The sequence below is a fragment of the Macaca nemestrina genome, chromosome 1 (assembly GCF_043159975.1).
Source record: "Macaca nemestrina isolate mMacNem1 chromosome 1, mMacNem.hap1, whole genome shotgun sequence".
Taxonomy (NCBI): Eukaryota; Metazoa; Chordata; class Mammalia; order Primates; family Cercopithecidae; genus Macaca; species Macaca nemestrina.
The window spans coordinates 133069039-133086003 of NC_092125.1; the positions used below are offsets into that span (position 1 = coordinate 133069039).

The following is a 16965-nucleotide window of genomic DNA, read 5'->3' on the forward strand; positions in this document are numbered from 1 at the left end:
GTCCTTTCTGAAATGGTATCTGTGATTCAGCTATTCAAGACCTAATGAAGTTGGTGACTCTATGACAATGTGGAGAAATCATGACAGAAAATGTGGTTTGTACTGGGGCTGTCAATGCTGTAAAGGAAGTTTGGGAAAAAAGAATAAAGAAACACAATGAAGACCTGAAGCGAGAGAAGGAATTTCAACACAAGTATGCTAAAACATATTTATTATTTTGAATTAGTGAAATTAACATTATCATCACCATTAAAAAGAGCATTCTAAATGCCTATTATTGAATTTGATATAGAATTTCATTTACTGAAAACTCAAAATATACTTAAAAAAAACAGCTGACTCAATTAAATTTGTCTATGTGCTAGGAGTCACAAAAAATACAAATATGAAAATAGTAGCTATCTTATACCCTCATAGTACTCTGTTTAACATTCATCAAAGTTTGACTAGTATCATACAGTGTAATTTTCAGGATTGTATGTTCAGCATTAACATGCCCTAGGATCTAAAACAACATTTGGCAGTAGAAGGTACAGGAGATTCTCATTTATTTGAATAGTCATGTGTTCTAGCCAGAGCTGCTCGATCACTTGATTCCTTGATCTGGGCTATATTTATTTGACTGTCATTTCCTCTGCCTTCATTTTATCTTACCTACTTTCCTGATTGGATGTCTCCCAAAAGTATTATACTAATCCTGCAAAAATAGTCCCTTTCCTTATAGATTCATATAGTTCCGTACAATTCTCATTCATTGTCTCTTTCTATTATTATCATTATTATTTTTGAAATGGAGTCTCACTCTGTTGCCCAGGCTGGAGTGCAATGGAATGATCTCAGCTCACTGCAACCTCCACGTCCCAGATTCAAGTGATTCTCTCTGCCTCAGCCTTCCAAGTAGCTGGGATTACAGGTACATGCCACCACACCCGGCTAATTTTTGTATTCTTAGTTGAGATGGGGTTTCGCCATGTTGGCCAGGCTGGTCTTGAACTCCTGACCTCAGGTGATCCACCCACCTCAGCCTCCCAAAGTGCTGGGATTACAGGCATTGGGCCACCATGCCCAGCCATGAGGCAAATGTTATTTGCCAATGTCAGTTAGCAAATAACAGAAAATTCAACTAAAGATGGCTTAAGTGATAGGGAAGTGAGGCTGTTCTGAAGATAGTCAATGCAAAGCCTCAACATCTTTTAAAAGTCAACTTTTTTTTTTCACCTTCCACTGTTAATTCCTGTGTCAGTTTGATCCTCAGATTAGCTTCCTTCAGTGTTACAGGATGACTGGTGCACTTCCAGGCATCACAGCCAATCATCATTATGTTTTCAGAAAAGTGGAAACTATTTTTTTCTATTTCTTCTTTAAGAGTAAGGAAATCTTTCACAGAGGGTTCCCAACAAACCTCTCCTTCACCTCTCATTGGCCAGAATTGGATCAGTTGTACACATCTAACCCAGTTACCTTCTAGGGGAATGAGACTGATTGGTTTAGACAAATTAAGATTCATCCCTAGTGAACAGTCTGAAACATTGTGTATTAGTCCATTTTCATGCTGCTGATAAAGACATACCTGAAACTGGGTAATTTATAAAGGAAAGAGGCTTAACTGACTCACAGTTCCACAAGGCTGGGGAGGCCTCACAATCATGGTGGAAGATGAAGGAAGAGCAAAGGGACATCTTACATGGCAGCTGGCAAAGAGAGAATGAGAACCAAGTGAAAGGGTAAACCTCTTATAAGACCATTGTCTTGGCAATTAACATTAGGCTCCTCATTACTTATGCGAATTTCTCCAGCCAGCTTGAATTTCTCCTCAGAAAATGGCTTTTTCTTTTTCTATCACATCCTCAGGCTGCAAATTTTCTGAACTTTTATGCTCTGTTTCCCTTTTAAAACGGAATGCTTTTAACAGCACCCAAGTCACCTCTTGAATGCTTTGCTGTTTAGAAATGTCTTCCACCAGATAGTGGAACTTCTTTAAGTTCAAAGTTCCACAGATCTCTAGGGCAGGGGCAAAATGCTGCCATTCTCTTTGCTAAAACATAGCAAGAGTCACCTTTATTCCAGTTCCCAACAAGTTCCTCATCTCCATCTGCGATCACCTCAGCCTGGATTTCATTGTCCAAATCATTATCAGCATTTTGGTCAAAGCCATTGAACAAGTCTCTAGGAAGTTCCAAACTTTCCCACATTTTCCTTTCTTCTTCTGAGCCATCCAGCTGTTCCAACCTCTGCCTGTTACCCAGTTCCAAAGTCATTTCCACATTTTTGGGTATCTTTACAGCAGTGCCCCACTCTACCGGTTCCAATTTACTATTTTAGTCCATTTTCACACTGCTGATAAAGACATACCTGAGACTGGGTAATTTATAAAGTAAAGAGGTTTAATTGACTCTTAGTTCCACATGGCTGGGGAGGCCTCACAATCGTGGAAGACATAGGAAGAGCAAAGGGACATCTTACATGGCAGTCGGCAAAGAGAGAATGAGAACCAAAAGAAAGGGGAATCCTCAGCCAGGCATGGTGGCTCATACCTGTAATCCCAGCACTTTGTGGGGCGACGTGGGTGGATCACCTGAGGTCAGGAGTTTTAGACCAGTCTGACCAACATGGTGAAACCCCGTCTCTACTAAATACAAAAAAATTAGCCATGAGTGGTGGTGTGTGCCTGTAATTCCAGCTACTTGGGAGCCTGAGGCAGGAGAATTGATTGAACCCGGGAGGCAGAGGTTGCAGTGAGCCAAGACTGCACCATTGCACTCCAGGCTGGGCAACAAGAGTGAAAGTCCATCAAAAGAGAGAAAGAGAGAAAGAGAGAAAGAGAGAGAAGAAAGAAAGGAAGGAAGGAAGGAAGGAAGGAAGGAAGGAAGGAAGGAAGGAAGGAAGGAAGGAAGGAAGGAAGGAAGGAAGGAAGGAAGGAAGGAAGGAAGGAAAGGAAGGGAGAGAAACCTCTTATAAAACCATCAGATCTTGGGAAACTTACTCATTACCATGAGAACAGTATAAGGGAAACTGCCCCCATGATTCAATTATCTCCCACTGGGACCCTCCCACAACACGTGGGAATTATGGAAGCCACAATTCAAGATGAGATTTGGGTGGGGACACAGCCAAACCATATCACCTGGATTACTTTGTAAACACCTGGACTTGGAATCAATTGGTATTCTTCCAGTAAACAAGGGTGGGGGACAAGAAGCTACTGATAAGCAATGATTTGTGTTGCTAAATATCTGTAAAAACAAAAGATCTGGACAGGGAGGAATAATTTTTCCCACTTAGTTTTTAGTAAGTGTGCAGACATAGCAAGATTCGTGTTCAAGGTGGATTCTACAAGGATAGAGAGGGAAGCCCAAGGTCAAGCCTGGTCAAGAAGAGGATGAGGAGCCTGACTAAAGTTTTGATAAAAGGGATCTTTGTAATTAATTAAGAATCACTTAATTTCAGAAATTTCAGAAGTTCTCTATATAAGAATAATGAGTGTGCAGTCTTGCCCACCCTTACTGCCTTACTGCTTGTTCTTTTTTTGGCATCATCTATTTTATGATTAGGGAGGAGGATTCTCTCTTAGCAAAATGTAATCTCTGAAAGTTAAGTTAGACGAAAATCAGCTTCTACTTTTAGAAACATTGCATGGAATTTGTGTAATGTTTTTCAAAGCACCTTTCCCTTAATCTTAAAGCAATTTCATTGTAAAATCATTGTACAATATTATAAAGCTTGGATTATGGTTAAAATTAAGTATAAACTACTTCAAAAGTAAATTATATAGAGATCAAAGGTTAGGTTTAAAACCTGTAATATGATTAAATAAATAATTTGCCAGATATGGTGGCTTGTGCCTGTAATCCGAGCACTTTGGCAGGCTGAGGTAGGAGGATCTCTTAAGCCCGAGGAGTTTGAGACCAGACTGGGCAACATAGCAAGACCTTATCTCTAAAACAAAAAGTTAGCTGGGCATGGTGGCATGCACCTGTAGTCCCCATTACTTGGGAGGCAGAGGGGCGGGAGGATCGACTGAGCCCTGGAGATCAAGGCTGCAGTAAGTCACAGTCACACACATTGCACTCCAGCCTGGGCGTGAGACACTGTCTCATTAAAAAAAAAAAAAAAAATTAATAAATAAACAACCATAACTGATGCAAAATGGTAAGAATCTGAGAGACCTTTTAAAGTGAGACAGAGAGCTGATTACCAGAGAAAAGAGTAATTGGAAAATTCATAGAAAATTTAAACTGACCAAAGGTAACCCAAAGAAATGTCCCTTCTTTTTTACTCTGCTCTGAAATAGAGCAGTGTTTCTCAAACGTGTCTATGTAGGAATCCCATAGGGATCTTATTAAAATAGCTTCTGGGTTAGTAAGTCTGGAGTAGGACCAAGAGTCTGGATTTCTAACAAGCTCCCAGGAGACAATAATGCTGCTGTTCTGCAAATCACACTGAGTAGCAAGGAAGTAGACAAAAGAAGCAGAAGATTTGAAAGTGGTCAGTACACAGGCAAGGGGTTAGAAGGGTAAGAATGTAATCTAATGCTTCTTCTTTCAGCTAAAAGTGGCTAAAGCTTTAGCTAAACAATGAAAGAAAAAAAAAAGCCTACAGTTTAAACAGAAATTGTCCTTTCTCCCTTTTGATGCCAAGCTCCTTGAAAAAATCAAGTACTTAGGTAACAGTTGGTGTGACAATATTGGAAAAAGGCCTTATTCTACAATAATAGGGTTTTATTTTATTTTATTTTATTTTATTTTATTTTATTTTAGAGACAGAGTCTCAATCTGTCACCTAGGCTGGCGTGTAGTGGCACAATCTTGGCTTACTGCAACCTCTGCCTCCTGGGTTCAAGTGATTCTCCTGCCTCAGCCTCCTGAGTAGCTGGGATTACAAGCGCACACCACCACACCCATCTAATTTGTGTATTTTTAGTGGAGATGCAGTTTTACCACATTGGCCAGGCTGGTCTCGAACTCCTAACCTCAAGTGATCCACCTGCTTTGGCCTCACAAAGTGTTGGGATTACAAGTGTGAGCCACCACGTGCTGCCTCAAAAGGGTTTTAGAAGAGTTATAAAATTTCGATTAGAGACATGAAAGAATATCAAGATTAAAATAAGCAGTTTCACAACTGTAATCCCAGTGCTTTGGGAGGCTGAGGCGGGAGGACTGCTTGAGCAGGAGGATTGTTCGAGACCAGACTGGGCAACATAGTGATGGCCTGTCTCTTTTTTTTTTTTTTTTTTTTGAAAAAAACTGCATAGGAATTATAGAATATTTGAGCTAGAAAATACACAGATATCATTTAATTATAACCTCACATTTTATAGGTAAGGCCCACAGATGGGGGATGTCTTGCCCAAGGTAACCAAATTAATAAATGGTACATTCTGGACTTAGATCATAAAAATACAGAACCAGAAAGAATTTAGGGATCATTACAGAGATGGAAATAGATTTTTCTAATAATAGCCTGACTGTCAACTCAGTAAGGACAGAGCTTTTTGTATCTCCAATGTCTAGTACTTGGCTATAATGATTACTTGATTAATTCCTTAAGTTAAAGGTCAAGGAATCAGATTCCTAATTTACTTGTTACTAAATCTTGCTCTGATTTCACTTCTTTCTTAGTAATAACTAATTAATAACCATTAAGCCCATTGTTTGAATAGTTCTATTTTTATATAAGTGATATAATTGAATAGCTGACATTATACATTTTTTTTTTAGTTATCCATATCTATGGGAAGCTTAGTTGTTTAGATCAGAAGCCCACACATATCCCACTGCCACAGGGCACCTGTTAGCAGATTAGTTAAATTTTAGGCAAGTGATAGATTAAAATACACAGCTACTAAGAGAAGTATTTTACAAGCCCAAAGTATTTTACAAATACGTAAAGACAGCAAATTCAACATTTTGTTTACTTTTGGCTTTCTGTTCATCAAAATAAAATCCTTACTGAAGATCAGTCAATATGCAAAACTGCTAAAAATATGTATTAACTCTCAGGTGTCAATAGATTTCTGGCAAACAAATATTCAAATTAGTTAAACTTCATGTTTTGAGGACTGCTTATATTTATTATGTATCCTTTTAACAGGCTAAAATTTCAAAATGTTCGATTCTAAACTTACTCTCTTTTTCATGCGTGAATAATTTTCTGGGATAGAAATAGCTTTTTGCAAAAGGTTTTCATTTCTTTTCTTTTCTTTTTTTTTTTTTTTTTTTTGAGACAGAGTCTCACTCTGTCCCCCAGGCTGGAGTGCAGTGGCACAATCTTGGCTCACTGCAACATTCGCATCCCAGGTTCAAGCAATTCTCCTGCCTTATCCTCCCTAGTAGCAGGGACTCCGGGCATGCATCACCACACCCGGCTAATTTTTGTATTCTTAGTAGAGATGGGGTTTCACTATGTTGGCCAGACTGGTTTCGAACTCCTGACCTCAGGTGATCCACCCGCCTTAGCATCCCAAAGTGCTGGGATTACAGGCATGAGCCACCGTGCCTGGCCGGTTTTCCAGTTTCTAGTTTGCATTTTTCTAGTTTGAGATCATTCTTATGTTTGCAGTAGATCAAAAATCAATAGGAATGTGCTTCAGAATGACAAATATTTTATACATTTTTATATGTAAAAAATAAAGACTAGATAAAATTAACATGTAGTAAGATGAAATTGAATTCTGAAGTTGAACTGTATTCTTTGTAAGCCCTTACAAAACCTATTAAATATCTATTGATTACTCACCAGGAAAATGCAAATAACCCCCAATCAGATACCATTCACACCCACTAGATGACTATAATAAAAAAGAGGTACAATAGCAAATATTGGTGAGGATGTGAAGAAATCAGAACCTTAATATGCCACTGGTGGGAATGTAAAATGGTGCAGCCATTTTGGAAACAGCTTGGCAGTTTCTGAAAATGTTAAACATAGCCAGGTGCTGTCATTCATGCCTGTAATCCCAGTACTTTGGGAGGCCAAGGCAGGCGGATTGCTTGAGTTTAGGAGTTTGAGACCAGGCTGGGCAACATGGCAAAACCCTGCCTCCACAAATAATACAAAAATTAGCTGGGCATGGTGGAGCATGCCTGTAGTCCCAGCTTCTCAGGAGGCTGAAGTGGGAGGATCACTTGTGCCTGGGAGGTTGATGCTACAGTGGGCCGTGATGGTGCCACTGCACTCATGCCTGGATGACAGAGCGAGATTTTGTCTCAAAAAAAGAAAAATGTTAAACATAAAGTTACCATATGACTCAGCAATTCTACTCCTAGGAATGTACCCAAGAAAACTGAAAACATGGTCACACAAAAATTTGCACATCAATATTCATAGCAGCATTATTCCAAATAGCCAGTAGTGGAATTAACCCAATGTCCATCAGTTGATGAATTGGTAAACAAAATGTGTTAGATCCATACAGTGGAATCATTCTGCCATAAAAAAGAATGAAGTACTAATACATGCTACAGCATGAATGAACTTTGAACAAAACGATGCTAAGTGAAAGAAGCAGACACAAAAGATACATATTGTATGGTCCCATTTAAATAAAGTGTCCAGAATAGGAAAATCCATATACAAAAAGTAGATTAGTGATTACCAAGAGGTATGAGAGGGAAGAATGGAGAGTGACTGCTAATGGGTATGGAGTTTCCTTTTTGAGTGATACAATGCTTTGGTATGAGATAGTGATGATAGTTGCACAAACTGTGAATATACCAAAATTTACTGAATTGTGTACTGAAAAAAGTAATTTTTATGGTATGTGTATCAGATCTCAAAAAAGTTATTATTAATAAAATTTATAGAGTTATGATACTTAAAAAAGTTAAAAATAGGGCATTTGTGGTACTAATCATATTTATAATTCTTGCAAAATAAGATCTTGTCTGATTTCCAGGTACCAATAGTCAAATGGTTGTTTTTGATTGGTCATTTAAAATATATATATATATAAAAGTGGCTGGATGCAGTGGCCCACGCCTGGAATCCCAACACTTTGGCAGGCCGAAGCTGGTGGATCACGAGGTCAGGAGTTTGAGACCAGCCTGGCCAACATGGTGAAAACCCATCTCTACTAAAAATAAAAAAAATTAGCCGGGTGTGCTGGCGGGTGCCTGTAATCCTGGGGAGGCTGAGGCAGGAGAATCACTTGAAACTGGAAGGTGGAGGTTGCAGTGAGCCGAAATCATTCAGGCCACTGTACTCCAGCCTGGGCAAAAGAGTGAAACTCCATCTCAAAATATATATATATATATATATAAAGTGAATGTCACCTATGTAATTGTCTACGAACTAAAATGATTTCCTGGTCCCCTAGGCTAGTGCGGATCTGGGAAGAACGAGTAAGCTTAACCAAGCTAAGAGAAAAGGTCACCAGGGAAGATGGAAGAGTCATTTTGAAGATAGAAAAAGAGGAATGGAAGGTAAGCTTTTACAGAATATTTGATTTTCCATATTTTGCATTTTGTGAGTCAGTTGAGAGAATGATTCTGAGACTGTAATTGAGACTAGAATAGTTAGAAACTAATTTTAATAATACACCAAATGAATTTGAGCAACATGAGCAACTGAAAAGAAACACAACTTCACAATTATTTTGCAAAAGTTGTTTGCTTCAACCCTGCCTAAACTTAAATCATTTGTAATATTTCTCCTATTAATCTGTTTTATAGCAACTTCTCATTTCCCATAAAAAAGATAACCATCTGCCTAATAAAAATAATATTGCTTTTCCAAAGAAATGCTCAGTTAAAACTTTACGGAATGGAAATATTAGTATTTTCATTGGGTCTACCGCCTCACTCATATTCTTTCTCCCCCTTACACACAAACTCACAGTTTAATTATACTAGGCATACTCTAATTTTTACAAGAGCTTCTAACCCTTGGGTCCATGTTTATTTTTATGTTTTATGTCACTGTTTGTCAGAGTTAGCTCCTTTATATTCTCTACTGGTTATTTTAGGCTGAAAGGGAAAAGGTACAGGGTTCAGAATAGTTGAAACTCTTAAAATTCTCAAATTAAAAAATAAATCTTTTAAAATATTCATATATTTCAAAACAGAAGTGGAAAAACAGTTTGAATTATTGATTGAAATGATTTTTTTGGATACTCTCATTTTCAATAACATATATGTACTTAAGGAAAGCCTAATACTGTATAACAGAATCATCAGGACATACTGCTATGTGTCTACATTATTGATCAAAATATTTCTGTTTATTCTATCATGATTGGGGTTTGAAGGTTTAGCCAAAAAAAAAAAAAAGGTAAAGATCTTAAAACTTGGAAGTCACACAAAGCACCTGGAAAAGTAACCCATTAAGGAAAACAAATTCCAAATATTCCAAAGTGCTTATATAAGTCAAATATCACATTTCAGGGTGGTGTGATACTAAAACAATTTAAGTAATATACAACAACTATCATTTCTTTTACTGTAGACCCTCCCTTCTTCTCTGCTGAAACTGAATCAACTACAGGAATGGCAACTTCATAGAACAGGTTTGCTGAAAATACCTGAATTCATTGGAAGATTCCAGAACCTCATTGTGTTAGATTTATCTCGAAATACAATTTCAGAGATACCTCCAGGGATTGGTAAGAAAGATTATTTTTATTCCTGTGCTATTTTATCCACCTGCAGATGTACTTTTTATTAAGATTTTTTTGGATACATGGAATAAAGACCTCTTTATACAGCCCTCAACCTTGAGAAATTTTAAACATTTAGTCTAAATTGAAGCTTCTAGAGGATTCAAGTTTTTGGATTTACTGAGGTGATTCAAGATGAGATTTCAATGAGAGAAAAGCCTCTTTGGAAATATCCTGTAGATTCTCCATACAGTATTGTCAGCTCAGCTATTTCTCTTAGGAATAGCTTCAATAGCCTTCAACAGGTTGAAGGCAGTAAAGAAAACAAGATTCCTCAAATGGGAAAAAAAAATCTGAATAGAAAATTTCTCAGGATTTTGTGTAGATGAAACAAAATGAAAATAGTTGGGATTTTTTTTTTTTTTTCCTATTGCATGGATAAATTTGTCCCTTGTTTGAAGAAGGGACAGGACACAGACTGGGAAAAGGGAAGAAACTAAGAACTCCAAATTTGCCAATACAAAACTGGCAAGTAAGTTATGCTGTAACACCTTAATAACTATAAACATTATTTTATATCCAACTCCTCTCTATTGTATATTTTTTTTTATAGGACTGCTTACTAGACTTCAGGAACTGATTCTTAGCTACAACAAAATCAAGACTGTCCCCAAGGAACTAAGTAATTGTGCCAGCTTGGAGAAACTAGAACTGGCTGTTAACAGAGATATATGTGATCTTCCACAAGAGGTTAGAAAGATATAAATGCTTATGACTGTATTTTCCATCTGCAGTAGTTGACCTCTCAATGTGTGGTTGTTAACAATAATAAAACTAATGAGAAAATTCTATGTATTTCAGAAAAAATATTTAGGGAAAACCATTTCCATAAGTATAATGCAGGTTTTTAATTGGAGAAAGATTTAGTGTAAAAGATACTTTTATTATTATCACAGTACTGACATCATTTGTTAAACTGTGATCTCCTTGAACACCAGGGTGAGAGTTGTATTATAGTCTCAGAATTGAGGGCAGAGCCTAGGTTGTAGTGATTACTTAAATGCTTTTTTAATTAATAAATGGTTATCATAAAGCACAGACAATGTGGTGATAGCAATAAGACTGGAATGCTTTCAAACTTTGATTTGGTATGATGTCTTGTTATTGGTCAAACCAAATTGATCATATAAAAATAAAGACATTTGTATTACTTTTTGAAAATATTTAATGCTCTTAGGATCAGTGAAGAAGTTTCCATGGGGCTTTGGTTTTGAAAACAATGACTCTACAAGATAAAAGTTAAGAAAAATAATAAAATAAAATAGACTATTCCCTTCTCCCACTTTATCTTAATTAGTATATCAGACTTCTCTTCCAAAACAGCAAACTTGTCACCAACAATTGTTGCTCTTGCAAATGAAACATAGTATATACATATACATTATATCTTCTAATAGTTCAATTTCATGAAATGTATACCCTTGTGTATTAATCTGTTCTCATACTGCTGATAAAGACATACTCAAGACTGGGTAATTAATAAAGAAAAAGAGGTTTAATGGACTCAGTTTCACGTGGCTGGGGAGACCTCACAATCATGGCAGAAGGCAAAAGGCACGTCTTACATGGTGGCAAGAGAGAATGAGAACCAAGTGCAAAGGGAAACCCCTTATAAAACTATCAGATCTCATGAGGCTTATTCACTCCTACAAGAACAGTATGGGGGAAACCACCCCCATGATTCAATTGTCTCCCACCAGGTCCCTCCCACAACACATGGGAATTATGGGAGCTACAATTCAAGATGAGATTTGGGTGGGGACACAGTGAAACAATACCATTTTGCATATAATAAAAATGATAATATGGATAATTTCTTACACATACAAGAGGGTCAATAAATACTTTATTTCTGACTCATGTGTTTTGTTTCTGGGTTGGCCCCATCATTATAAAAGCTATGTGATTTTGTACAATCTATTAACCAGTCTTTTTTTTGAGACAGGGTCTCACTCTTTTACCCAGGTTGGAGTACAGTGGTGTGATTCTGGCTCACTGCAGCCTCAACCTCCTGGGCCCAAGCAATTCTCCCACTTCAGCCTCCTAAGTAGCTGGGACCAAAGGCTTGTGCCACAATCCCCGGCTAATTTTTAAATTATTTTGTAGAGACAGGGTCTCACTATGTTGCCCAGGTTCGTTTCAAACTCCTGGACTGAAGTGATCCTCCTAACTACCAATTTGCCTACCAAAATGCTAGGATTATAGGCATGAGCTACCTCTTTCCTCCACCACTATTATTTGGAAGTTAAATTTTGAGTTTTCCCATACAATTCTCAACTACTGGATCAAAGGAAAACATGATAATGGGTGCTTACTCTCAGCGAAAAAAAGGTTTTGCCAGGCACATTCTATAAACCCTGGAACCTGGTGATTATGAAAGATAAACTTTCTTTGAATAGGTGAACTTTCTATGAGAGTTTTACACTTCCCTGGAGGTTATTTAGCTTTATATTTATTTTTAATTTGTTGTGGACTACTATGACTAAATAAAGCCCAAGTAAAATGTGAACATTCCTGGATGTGAAATATTGCCTTTACTGACGTGAGTCTTTTAGTAGTTTACATTGTGGGCATTTATTTTGAAAAATTTTGCTTTCTTCTTCAGCTCAGCAATCTGCTAAAACTTACTCACCTTGATCTGAGTATGAACCATTTTACTACAATCCCTCTTGCTGTGTTGAACATGCCTGCCCTTGAGTGGCTAGACATGGGAAGCAACAAACTTGAACAACTTCCTGATACTATAGAAAGGTAAAAGAAATAACTCTTTATGCTAATGATAAATGTCTTGAAACCTCTTATGAAAAAAACTAAGCAAGACAAATGGGATCTCGAGCATAATCAATCACAGTAGGTCCAACTAGTTTGAAATACACTGTTTTAACAGAATATTTTCATTTGTTCCAAGTAAGTAAAAGGGTTTGGGAAGAAGAAAAAACTGGCTTTTTTCAAGTGATCCACCTGCCTCTGCCTTCCAAAGTTCTGGGATTACATGCATGAGCCACCACGCCTGGCCAAAACTGGCTGACTTTGAGAAATTAACAAGAATATGCCACAATAACCACCTTGCTTAGTATATGCCAAGCACTTCTATGCACTTTACAAGCGGATGAAGAAACTAATGACAGAGATGTTAGCTAACTTGCTCAAGTTAGTAAGTGGGCAAGCTAGGATTTGAACCTAGGCAGCCTGGACCCAGAGTCCATGATGTTAAGCATTATGCATACTGCTTTGCTATAAATGGGCATATTAATCATTTGATTGTTCTCTTAAGACTCTAACTCAGATTAGGTAACATTTACAGCAGTTCTTCTTCAAGAAATCCTATGAGAATAGTGAAAGAATTCTAGAATATGTTGATTTGATTTCATTTCTATTGCCATACGATGTAAGAGTTGTACTGTAGAGATGAACTTCCTGATGCAGTTTCTCTAATAACCAGGTAATGTGATGTCAGTTAACTCAGTAAGTATACTGGTTAAATATGTTGTAAAAGACATTTGATTTTAACATAAGAACCAAAGGCTGGGTGCAGTGGCTCACGCCTGTAATCCCGGCACTTTAGGAGGCTGAGGGTGGGAGGGTAGCCTGAGCTCAGGAGTTCAAGGCCATCCTGGGCAACATGATGAGACCCCTGCCTCTTAAAATTATTTTTTAAAACTCCAAAACCAATGTTTTCATATTATACGTAATTAATTGCAGAAACCTTAATTTTTCAGAATGCAAAATCTACATACATTATGGCTGCAACGAAATGAAATAACATGCTTGCCTGAAACAATCCGCAATATGAAAAATCTGGGTACTCTTGTTCTCAGCAACAATAAACTGCAAGATATTCCAGTATGCATGGAAGAAATGGCAAATCTGAGGTAAAAAGTTGTAGGCACAAAACTGAAAAACCTTGCTTTCTGGCTGCAGAAAAAAGTAATGTAGAGAGATTGTTATTAATAAATTTCAGTTGTTATTTACATGAATGGATATTTAAAAAATCTTTTCCAATGTTGAAATTCTACAATTTGATGAATAGGATTCATATAACACTGGTCTATTCAAGAAAGAATCCTTAAAACTAAAGCAGTTTGGGATTTATCAGCTTTAAGAAATGTCCTCCATTTTAGATGTTTATCAAAGGTCTTTTATGGGAAAGAAAGTAAATGTATGAAATAATAAATGTGTGACATGGTAATGTTGGCTCTGAACAAACTTTAGAAAACTTGGTTGACAAAATTTTGAATCAACTGAAAAAAGCATGACTTGAAATCTCTGAATGCCTTAGTTCTCAGTATTATCATTCTTTATTGAATTTCTTATTAAAATATGTAGTTTTAAGACTTCTTTTTGACAGTATTATATAATTTTTTAGCATGGGTAGATGGGAGTGTCACTTGTATGTTATCGTACAGCTGACATGTATTTTTGTCATCTTAGTTTCATGCTATGTACGTACCATAACCAACCTATTGCCTATGAGAAACATGTAAGATAAAATATTTACAGCCATTGTTACAAGTTTAGAGTGTATTTTTCTATCTTGTTTTACAAGTATGTTATATAACATTCAAAAATAATTTTTTTCTTGATTGAGAAAAGGATACAAAATGCAAAATCCACAATTTTGATAACTGAAAATTGCCAATTGTTTTGCAGTACTTTATTATATTGGGTGTCGTCTTTTTTGGGCTTTTAGCTAGCTAACGAATGAATACATTAGACATTTTTGGGTTTTAGTTGGGATTTTACATAGCTTGCCTTTTAGTTCTTTGGTTCTTTGCTGTTTCTATTAACCCACAGCATTATTTTAATACATGTTATAATACCAACCTAAAAAAAAATAAAGGTCCTCTGTTGGTGACAAATTCATGAAAATTATACAGCTAAAAAAACTTCATTCGCAACATAAAAATCAAAAGCGTAAAAGTGTTTATTTCCTAAATAAGTACAAATGGACACAATTATGTTACTGATAGAAAGCAGATATATTAGTCGGGAGTGGTGGTACATGCCTATAACAGCTACTCGGGAGGCTGAGGCTGGAGGATTGCTTGAGCCCAGGAGTTTGAGGTTGCAGTGAGCCAAGATTGCGACACTGCACTCCAGCTTGGGAAACAGAGACTATTTCTTAAAAACAAAAAACAAAAACAAACAAATAACCACTAGATATAACTTTTTACTAAGTAGTATCAAAACTCTGTCAAGTATTTTTTCTCTTTAAAAATTATTTTAGATTATTTTAGGTTGCTTATATTTCTTCTTTTGAGAAATATCTTTTCATATCCTTTGCCCGCTTGTGGGGTTATTTTTATTCTTGTTGAGTTGTTTGAGTTCTTTGTAGATTCTGGATATTAGTTCTTTGTCAGATGTATAATTTACATATATTTTTCCCATTCTGTAGGTTGTCTATTAACTCTGTTGATTATTTCTTTTGCTGTGCAGAAGTTTTTCTAATTAAATCTCATTTGTCTATTTTTGGTTTTGTTGTGTTTGCTTTTGAGGTCTTCATCATAAATTCTTTGCCTAGGCCAATGTCCAGAAGAGTTTTTCCTAGGATTTCTTCTAGGATTTTTTACTGTTTCAGATGTGACATTTTAAGTTTTAACCCATCTTGAAAGCTCCCTCAAGCATTTTTCTTCCAAAGCTTAATCTTCTGACAATTGAGAATAAGAGAATACCCACTAAAACCCAAAACTTCCATAACCAAATAATTCATTTATTCACTTGTTCAGCAACTACCTGCCTTGTACTGGGTGGTGAAGACACAATGATAAGTAAGATGAAGGTATATAAAATATGCAGAAACTAAGTTCATAGCACTAATTTTATATTTAAGATATGTTAACATTGCTCTTAGAAGTTAAGCTGTATTGCATGAAATATATGCTGTAGGCTGGGTGCAGTGGCTCACGCCTGTAATCCCAGCACTTTAGGAGGCTAAGACAGGCAGATCACTTGAGGCCAGGAGTTCAAGACCAGCCTGCCCAATATGGGTGAAACCCTCTCTCTACTAAAAATACAAAAATTGTCCGGGTGTCATGCGTGTGAGCCTCTAGTACCAGCTACTTGGGAGGCTGAGACACTAGAATCACTTGAACCCAGGAGGTGGAGGGTGCCATGAGTCCAGATGATGCCACTACACTCCAGCCTGTGCAACTAGACTAACTAGTTGCTTTTATAAGCTTTGAAAGTAAGTTGTCTAAAGCTAGTGTTTTTTTCTCTTAGGAAAAAAAAAAAACATAGATTCTTGAGATATATCACATCTCACCAAGGTGTTCAATTATTGAAACCAGTTAAAAAACTAATTTAGTATATTATCATTTGACCTTTCTCCAGGGAAATAAATGTACACTTCCATGACACCTATAAAAATACTGGTTTTTGATGAACTGCTAGGTTTGTCAACTTCAGAGACAACCCACTGAAATTGGAAGTATCACTTCTTCCCAGTGAAGGCACAGATGAAGAAGAGGAACGGGAATTATTCGGCCTTCAGTTTATGCACACATACATACAAGAGTCACAGAGAAGAGCAGGTATAAGATTTGTATATAACACAGATTCAATGTTCTTTTTTGGTAATGTGTATATCACTAACTGCTGCCTTTTGATTAATTCCTTTATATATTTCTTATTCCATCTTAAGTTTTCTGTCAAATTCTGTTCTCTTAGTCAATATTGTGGGAAGAAAAAAAGTGAAATGGAGAGAGGGGTTGTAAAGATATTCAAAGTCTTTAAAGTGGGGGAAGGAAATAAATCCTTTGGCTAAGCATATGAAGTAAAACCAAGTGAGTGAAGATGTGATTCTTAAAGCTTTGCTACCTCATTCTACCAGCTTGCCACACATAGCAGTTTGACCATGAACTGATCTTCCCTGTCATTCCACAAATATTAAGATAACACAGTGTTTTGTTTTGTTTTGTTTTTTAAAGAGATGAGGTCTTACTATTTTGCCCATTTTGCCCAGGCTGGAGTGCAGTGGCTATTCAAAGGCACAATCATAGCTCACTGTTGGCCTTGAACTCCTGGACTGAAGAGATCATCCCACCTCAGCCTCTGGAGTAACTGGGGCTATCAGTGCATGCCACCATGTCTGGCTGAGAATACAGATTTTAATCAACGAAGTGTGAGGTTTTGATATAGAGATTTCAATCACTTAGTCTCTCATAATTTTGAATTACACCACTTTTTTTAATCAAGGAGGGGCTTTAAGCTAAACCAAGATCAGGGGAAGAGGACAAAGTACACAATTATTTGTTAATAAAAACAATGAAACAATAGTAATAGAAATCATGGTCTTCTAATTGTAAAATGTTAGG

The 16965-nt window shown here is 36.7% G+C and overlaps 2 protein-coding genes across 10 annotated transcripts in view; both read left to right on the plus strand.

The window, feature by feature from the left end:
* Window positions 1-178, plus strand: part of LOC105485459 (dihydrolipoamide branched chain transacylase E2) — a 97896-nt gene extending 97718 nt beyond the window's left edge. For all 8 annotated transcript variants that reach the window (XM_071072866.1, XM_071072894.1, XM_071072782.1 and 5 more), the window contains one exon: window positions 1-178. The gene's annotated coding sequence lies outside the window, so the exon portion shown is untranslated.
* The window catches only part of LOC105485460 (leucine rich repeat containing 39), a 19593-nt gene continuing 2702 nt past the window's right edge, over window positions 75-16965 (plus strand). For both annotated transcript variants that reach the window (XM_011747827.3, XM_071073575.1), the window contains exons 1-7: window positions 75-193; window positions 8315-8420; window positions 9442-9598; window positions 10206-10342; window positions 12258-12403; window positions 13372-13524; window positions 16043-16182. In XM_011747827.3, coding sequence (XP_011746129.1) covers window positions 81-193; window positions 8315-8420; window positions 9442-9598; window positions 10206-10342; window positions 12258-12403; window positions 13372-13524; window positions 16043-16182 — 952 coding nt within the window. In that variant the 5' untranslated portion in view covers window positions 75-80. The remainder of the gene's footprint in view (window positions 194-8314; window positions 8421-9441; window positions 9599-10205; window positions 10343-12257; window positions 12404-13371; window positions 13525-16042; window positions 16183-16965) is intronic.